An 8,617-nucleotide genomic window follows, 5' to 3' on the forward strand; every position below is an offset into this window, starting at 1 on the left:
TAGGTCCTGATAAAGAGTAGTACTAGGGAGCCAATGGCCTAAACGTACAATGTGTACAATGGGCTAAATTTTTTATGAATAAAATGAACATCACCTATATTATCCAGAATAACCATCCGGATACCAGGGATAATAAACATCTCATGTTATAAAAAACTAATTTTGAGTTCACCAAGATTCGAACTCTTGACCTTTCAGATCTAGAACTCTAATACCATGTCTTAAAACCACTCATCCCAAAAGCGTAACCTAACAGGACAATGTAACACTAATAATCATATCTCTAATACTTTCTAAACCTTCATTGTACACATTGTACGCTTAGGTCATTGGCTCCCTATACTTTTTTCCTGATAAATTAACATTTTCAATACTTCAAATGAGATGGTTTCAAAAATACTTAAGAAAATTAGATTTTTACATCTAAAAATTATATTTCCATAATCACAACTTATAATAGATCCATTAAAATATGTTAACATAGCAATACTTGTATAATCCATTTTTTCAGTTTCTTTTGTCAAGAAATTTCTTTTGGTGCTCAAGAGCTAAAACCACAAATAAAATAAAAGAAAAGGGGGACGGTAAAACTGAAAACATACAGAAGAGAAGAGAGAAAGAGGCTTCAAGTTTAAGATGATGAAGAAATTAAGTGAAAAAGTAAAAACGCACACAAAATAAATAACTGAAGTAGATATTTATAGCCAAAAAATAATATATTATAATTTATTATTTAAATTTTCGAATGAATTTTTTTCATACAGCACATTAATTAATATTAATGTACACCATATATGCACACCAAAGACCAATACAACCACCATCTTAAGTTGGTCAAATAATTATCTCAATCATCTACTTAAGTAACTGTCAGGTTAAAAAAAAAAATACAATTCACTTCTAAACTTTTTGCTTATACTTCACTTTTGCAAGTAGTAGCTGGCTCATAGGTCACCCTCTTCCAGCAAAGTAACATTATAATAAGGTTATCTGTTCCCTGCTCTATCAAAGCCACTTTCTAATTTGGAATTCAAGTTCCATCTCAGCAGAAAAAACAATGCGATTATGAACATTGAACTGGTATTTTGTTTTAAGATAACTGACGTAGAAGAATGTTAAATCTTTCAAGTTCACAGTATAGCCTTTAATCAATGGATGACAATTAAATTTTGTATTACATGAAAGGCTTCATAACTCCATGCAGAAGCAGTAGTAACCATAGAGCTTTACAAATAAAATCCAAGGCTACCACTTTTGTACTCAAGTTAGGAGAAAATATCCTACAAAGTTTTACATTTTCGTATCAACTTGTCAAAGAAACTAGTCAGTAATCCTATAATAATGCCAGAAGCAGATTTACAACAATGCATGATCATATTCCAAAAGCTGGACCCTGTCCAAAAATCTTTCAAAAAACACGTCGAAAGGTAAGATTAATGCGTGTACCGTTCACTTTTGCACGCTTAGGGACAGAGTGAATCCAATCCCTTTGGGTATAGCCTCTCATCACCAAAAGGGATCCATGCTTTAGTCTAAAGGTGTGCTGATCAGCATGGCTACTCTTCTTTAATCGCTTTCTTGCAGGCTCATCACTTCCATCTGAAGTTCCACACCAAAAGGATAATGTATTCATGAATAACCAACTAAAAAAATTCAACTGTTATTGCATTAAATTTCAGGGAGAGAAAAACTCACAAACATAAACTCTTCGGATCTAATTGTAGAATTCAGAACTGGAAAAACTTAGAAACCCTCAATGCCATAGAGGTAAGAGAGATTGAGAGTTTTATATACGAATTTCATTTCATTTGACTTAAAATACCAAAGTTAAAATTTTTACACAGACATCTAGTCATGAATTGTTACATCAACCGAAAAAAAAAAAAAAGAAAAGTAGACTGAATCACCTACTAATTTAGAAGTATTGTAAACAGAAGCATAAAATTGGATGACTTTAGACAAACAGACATTGAAATCAACGAACAAAATCCCCAAATGCTTCTAGAAATGCACACTACAAGTTCCCATACTACAAAAAAAAAAGAACCCATGTGAAACAGATGCATAATGCAGTGACAGAAGAAGTCATACCACAAGATTTTTTACATTGCTTCTTCTTCAGGAAGAAATCACGTTCGCATCCAAGAGATATGGAAGCAATTTCGGGCGTTGATCCATAAAGCTTCTCATCATCAGCATGCCAACCAACATAGTCATCACCACCTTTATACCTATTTAAGAGTACGCTATTAAAAATACTCCCAGGAAGAGCTTTAAGGACCTTCAAGAAATTAAATAGAAAATATTCAGTAACACCGACAAATAACATCATTCAAGTACATTATCATAGTCACAATTGATCAGAAAATCATTCTTACAACATCCAAGATGTCTTTAAGCAGTGGAAAATCATCCCAAGTATATGCATGCGGTTGATAGCCACTGTAAGTCAACTCAGTCAACCCAGGACTTGCAACATAACATGTCTCCCGAGGCTGCACAGAATCACAACACAAGGTTAACCACATTTATGAAAGATTAAGTTTATTTCTATATACATTTATGAAAGTGGTTAATTTTTTAGATAGAGGAGGTTAATCACCTGGATAAAAGTGGTTTCATATGGGAAAATTCAGGCAGAAGTTAATTAGTTTAGTCCATGTAACTCACATTCAGTTGTTTTCGTGTGAATTCATAGTTGAAAATGTTAAATTCTAATTTAGTTGTCAAATCATCTAAGGTTCTCAGCTATCAGTTTCACGTAAAGACAGTTTCCAGAACAAAATAAACTCAATCAAAATAGAAAAATTGAAAATAAAACTAATACATGTTCTTAGGATTGAGACACTCTTGAGTGTAAATTTTCCTTTACACAAACTTCCATTATGCATTGTTGTATCAATAGAAGTCCTACATAACATGCATGATTGGTTTCACATTGCATAAAAATAAACATTAGTATTTTACAATTAAAGAGGGGTTAACAAAACAAACAATGAGGCATGCGACAAAAGAAACGAAAGATGAGATTTTGAAGGAAGCAGAGGATTTGATATGAGTTGAATTTGTGAATAACCTGAAGGAAGGATTTTCCGAAGACGCGAACGGTGGGTCTGGTCCATGAGATATGGTTGTCGAGGTAATGGAACCATTGCCATGAGTCTTCGTAGGGAATTAAGCGCTGAATGTAAACGACGTCGCTTCCGTTACCCAGGTCCACCGTCTCCGTCTTCTTCGCGGTGTCATTAGGGTTCGCTGCTTCAGACACCGCCTTCAGCTTCAACACATTCATTGATCGTAACTCTTCTCAACGGTGCTGTTCTTTTTCCTTTTTTTTTTTTTTTAATTTTTGTTATTGACAAACGCATATTGTTGAGATATACTATTTTTCTCCAGGAGGAAGTATAGGGAGTATTTGTATAATATATACAATTAGTGTTTAGGAATGTTTGATTCAATAGGATATTATATGTTTATTTTTTTTTGGTACGGATGATTATTTTGGATAGTATAAGACTATAAGTGTATTGTATTTAAGAAATTAATAGTATTTTATTCTGTTCATTTCTTAACTCATATTAGACTAAATATATATATTTTGAAAGAAAAAGCTCAACATCGAAATGGAGCAAACAAGACAAGGAAAGCTAATAAAAAGTAACTCCTAAGTCATCTCCGGCATAGCCATCAACAACCTGAGTTACTGACCATACCATTCTCTAGCATATAAAAATGTTTGAGTCACACAATCTTCAACTCCTGTTGTCTTATTCTAAAAAACGTCATCATTCCTTCGTAGCCAGATGTTCCATATAACTGAAAAAAAACCCAACCATCCAACTCCTGCGCAAGCTTTTTCTCAACGGCGTCAATTTCCAACTCTCAAAGTGGTCTTTCAATGTACCAGGTGCAGCCAACTTCTGTCCAAACTATGAGATCCATGCACACCATACCTTCCAAGAGAACTCACAAGTAACAAATAAGTGTTGTAAGTTTTCTGCTTCTTTGTTACACAAGACGCACAGATTATCATTCAGTTGTAGTATTCCCAGCCTACATAGCCGATCCTTTGTATTGACACGGCCTACCAAAACAAACCAAGTGAACAGCTCTACTCGAGGTGGAACTAGTCCTTTCCAAATTTCCTTTGCAAATTTATAGCTCAGAAGCTCCTCGTCCAAAGTCTCTTCCTGCATAACCTGCACAAATGAGTTAGTAGAATAAACGCCTTCCTTATCAAATTTCCACACCACTCTATCTTGCACATCTGCTATCAATCTAACAGATTGCAAGACTTGAAGCAGTTGGTCTAAGGTCTCTGTTTCCCATACACGTAGTTTCCTTCTCCATTGAAAGTGCCAAACCCACTCTATCTCATCCCAGAACCCACAGTCCCCAATCACTGATCCTTTTTAGTTTGAAATCAAGAAGAGTCTCGAAAAGGAGTTTTTCAACTTTCCCACCTGAAGCCATGTATCCTCCCAAAATCTGGTGGATCTTCCATCCCCTACTTCTATAGCAAGTCCATCAATCAACTTCTACCTCACATGTTGCTCCTTGATTGGCACTTGACATATGTCCCTCCACGGTCCACCTCTTAAGGGTAGATTCTGAGTTGATAGCAATAGGTCCGGGTTCAAATTATAACAGGAGCACACAATCTTCTTCCATAGTGGACATTCCTCCTTTGAGAATCGCCACCACTATTTGAACAGTAGTGCAGCATTGCGTACCACTGCATCACCCACCCCAGCCCTCTTAACTTTTTCGGTGCCTGAACCAACTCCCACTTCACAAGAGCCATGCCCGGTCGCCCATCATCCTTCCCCCAAAAGAACCTCCTCTGCAACGTGATAATTTTTCTTGCAACCGCATTTGGCATCTTATACAAACTCAAGTAATAAACTGGTAAGCTGTTAATTACCGACTTTATGAGTACCAGTTTCCCAATCTTACTAAGGACTTTTGCTTTCCACAAGCTGAGTTTCGCTTCTACCTTGTCTATGATCGGCTTCCAAGTCTTTACCAGCCTCGGGTTCGCGCCTAGGCTAATTCCTAAATACCTCACCGGTAAGGCCGCCTCCTGACAACCCAGCAGGTGACACATTCGGGTAACCCACTCCTGTCTGCAATTCACTGGTATCAAATTAGACTTCTCAAAATTAATGCTTAGACCAGACATCATTTCAAAACACCTCAGCAGCCTCTTATAGTTTCTAACGGTCTCCTCATCCGGGGGACAGAATAATATAGTGTCATCAGCAAATTGTAGATGTGATAACTCTATATTATCCCGACCAACAAGGAGTGGAGAGATTCGACCGTTCCTTACCGCCTCCCCGATCATCCTGTTAAGCACGTCTACCACCAAGACAAACAAGAACGGTGATAACGGATCACCTTGACGAAGCCTCCTTTCCATTTTGAAAGGTTTCGATGGAGACCCATTAACCAGAATAGAAATAGAAGCCGTACTGACACACTCCCGAATCCATGACCTCCATTTCCTACCGAAGCCCATCTTCTCTAACACTGTATCAATAAAGCACCATTTAACTCTATCATAGGCTTTTTGAAAGTCAAGTTTAATAATTGCTGACGCCTTCTTTTTCAGTTTCAACCATTGCACTGTTTCGCATGTGATTAAAGCTCCATCATGTATCTTCCTCCCCTTCACAAAGGCACTCTGTGACTCCCCAACTAGGCCTGGCATGACACTCCTCATTCTTGTTGTCAACAATTTAGAAATGACCTTGAATACACACCCCACCATACTGATAGGTCTGAGGTCTTTTATCTCCTTAGCACCAACAAATTTCGGAGCTAACGCTACCCAAGTAACATTGGAGTCCTCCGGTAGTGTTGCTGTCTCGAAAAAGCACATAACAGCTGTAGTGAAGTCGGGCCCAATTTCATTCCAACACTTTTTTATAAAGTTCATGTTATACCCGTCACTCCCTGGAGCCTTAGAAGATTCACAATCCCAAATTGCCTTCTTCACTTCTTCCAAAGATGGTAATACCTCTAAGGCTTCAGCTTTCTCTCTGTCTAGTCGATTAACTAGTCCGTCCCTAAAGCTCACCCTTGGAGAATGTTCCTGGTGGTACAGATGTTTATAAAAGTCACGAGCCGCTGCCTTAATTCTTGGTTGATTCCTCACTAACCTCCCTTGGATAACCAATGACTCAATCCTTTTATTTCTTCTTCTCGCCGAAGCTATATTATGGAAATACCTTGTGTTTCTATCAATCTCAGTAGCATGTCGAGATCTAGACATTTGCTTCCAGTGCAGATCCTGCCTCTCATATCACTTTTCACAGCACCTCACTAGCGCCTTTCTCCTTGCCTCCATTGTACTATCATATCGCCCACTACTGACCATATCATCGACCTTCTGTATTTCTTCCTCTAACCTCTTAATCTTCTCAGGTAAATTCCCAAAATGTTGCTTATGCCATATGCGCAGAGGTGTTGATAGTGCTTTCATCTTCTGTAAGAAGTGTATAGCCCCCAAATTCCTCCATTCTTCCCTTACCATTCTCAAGAATCCTTCATGTGTGAACCAAGAGTCTAAGCTGCGAAATGGTCTTGGGCCCTCAAGTCCTCTTCTATCTTCCACTATCAAAGGGCAGTGATCCGATAAACCTCTTAGCCCTCCCCTTAGATGCAATCCCGGATACTCATCAAGCCACCCCAGCGACACTAAGCACCTATCAATACGACTGCACGACTGCCCTCTAAACAATGTATACTTTCAATCATTCAGTGCCAAATTGATCAGTTCCATATCATTCATCCACACTTTAAAGTCTTCCGCAGATGCTGACAAACTAGTCGCGCCTTTTCTTTCTTCGAGATGCAGAATTTTGTTAAAATCCTCTAAACAGCAGAACGGCACCTGACACAGCCCTGCAATATAGCTCAATTCTTCCCAAACAGAGGCCTTCTCAGCTCTCTCATGTGGACCATACACCAGACATATAGCACAATGAAAGTTATCTTTTACCACAACCCCTTCTACACAGAGCCATCTATCACCTTTATAGTAATTATTCAATTTAAAAACCGTCTCATCCCAGATTAACAATAACCCTCCAGAGGCTCCAATGGAACCCACAGACTCCCAATAAGCACTGTTATTTCTCCAGATACGAGCTACATCAAATTTAGTCACAACCTGTTTCTTTGTTTCTATCAACCCCAGCATACCCAATCTAATCTTACTGATAAAACTCTTAAGCATAGCAACTTTTCCATTACCTCCCAACCCCCTAATGTTCCAGGAACTTAAAATCATATCACAAATTTATTACACACCTGCGTTCGGTTTTTTGGCCTGCTTCGTCGAGCTTTTTCTTTTTGCTTCGCTTGTTTTCGCTTCAGAGCAATCGCTTCATTCTGCTCCTGTAAAATGGTCATAATATCGTCCTCGTCACTGCATTGAACACCTGACTCCACAGCTAGCTTCCATGCCTCTTTATTCTCAGCCATCTCCTCTTCCCAACTTGGTCTTTGGTTTTCATTTTGCACATCAGTGCCACCGTCCATGGCAGATCCCCTCTCTGTTCCTGATTGGGTACATATGACATGTTGTTCCTCTTGTTCCCTGCCATTCACCCGTTCCTCGCTCTCCATCGCAATTTCTCCCTCCTCCGGTCCCAACCCTATAACGCCTCCAGAGTGCTGATTCTCCTCTGCTCCCGTGCAACCCATCAGACTCCCGTTGAGATTGCCATATCCCTCATCCTCGAGTAACCGAATCCTGTCTTGTGATTCGCAGGTATGTTGTTCCTGGATCAGGTTGGTGCGCTTCTCCCTGTCTTGTTGCCACCGTCCTCCTTCACCTGCATCATTCAAAGCTTCCCCATTCCTCCCCATTCTTCCTACAAGCCTTGGTAACTCCGCCTCCTGCGCGACATTCCCCGGCACGATTCGCAAGCCACAGATCTCATCCACATCCTGGCCCGATCCCATCCCTGCAGCCCTCACCCTGTCAGGCTGCTCTCCCTCCATGCCCCTGAGCTGCACCTTGATTCCTTACCGAGCCAGCCTAGTGGCGAGTTCCCCTGCCGCCGATCTGGGGTGTCCGTGGTTCTCCTCCCTCCTTCCTCGCGACCGATGGCCATCTTCAAGTGAGGATTGGTGCGCCGCAATAGCTGAACCGTGCGCCAGGATCGCCTTCTCCTTTCGGGTCGGCAGGGAGCCCGGGTCATCTGCAACCCAGTTTGGGATGTCAATGGAAGGCCTGCTCTAACAGCCCAACGCTTCCCCATTTGTTCCAATTGGTTCATTCCCACTCATTTCCTTGGTGGGCCCAGTAGCAACCAGCCCAGTATCACAATAAACGCCAACACAGCTTTGACTTCCATTTGGTCCATTCCCTCTGATTCCCCTAATGGGCCTAGTAACAGCCCGCCCAGGATCAAAACAAGTGCCAACGCAACTTTGGCGTCCGTTACGCTGATTGAAATCAAAAGAAGTTGTTTCCTTCGAATCTGCCCCCTCATTAATATGATAGGATCCCTGAGAATCCTCAGCCTCTTTCCATGCCGCACAATTCTCATTTCCGTATTGAAGATTTAAATTTTTTTTATTCAATTCATTCAAAAATACAGTT

The 8,617-nt window shown here is 40.1% G+C and overlaps 1 protein-coding gene across 1 annotated transcript; it reads right to left on the minus strand.

The window, feature by feature from the left end:
• Positions 1 to 1,138: 1,138 nt before the first annotated feature.
• On the minus strand, positions 1,139 to 3,396 carry LOC112741364 (DNA oxidative demethylase ALKBH2). Its single transcript, XM_025790316.2, has 4 exons — positions 3,077 to 3,396; positions 2,379 to 2,495; positions 2,092 to 2,281; positions 1,139 to 1,599 (listed from the first exon to the last, which is right to left on the minus strand). The coding sequence occupies exons 1-4, from the start codon at positions 3,290 to 3,292 to the stop codon at positions 1,409 to 1,411; spliced, it is 714 nt and encodes a 237-aa protein (XP_025646101.1). The 5' UTR covers positions 3,293 to 3,396; the 3' UTR covers positions 1,139 to 1,408.
• Between the last annotated feature and the right edge of the window lie 5,221 nt (positions 3,397 to 8,617).

Source organism: Arachis hypogaea, chromosome 14, assembly GCF_003086295.3.
Source record: "Arachis hypogaea cultivar Tifrunner chromosome 14, arahy.Tifrunner.gnm2.J5K5, whole genome shotgun sequence".
NCBI lineage: Eukaryota > Viridiplantae > Streptophyta > Magnoliopsida > Fabales > Fabaceae > Arachis > Arachis hypogaea.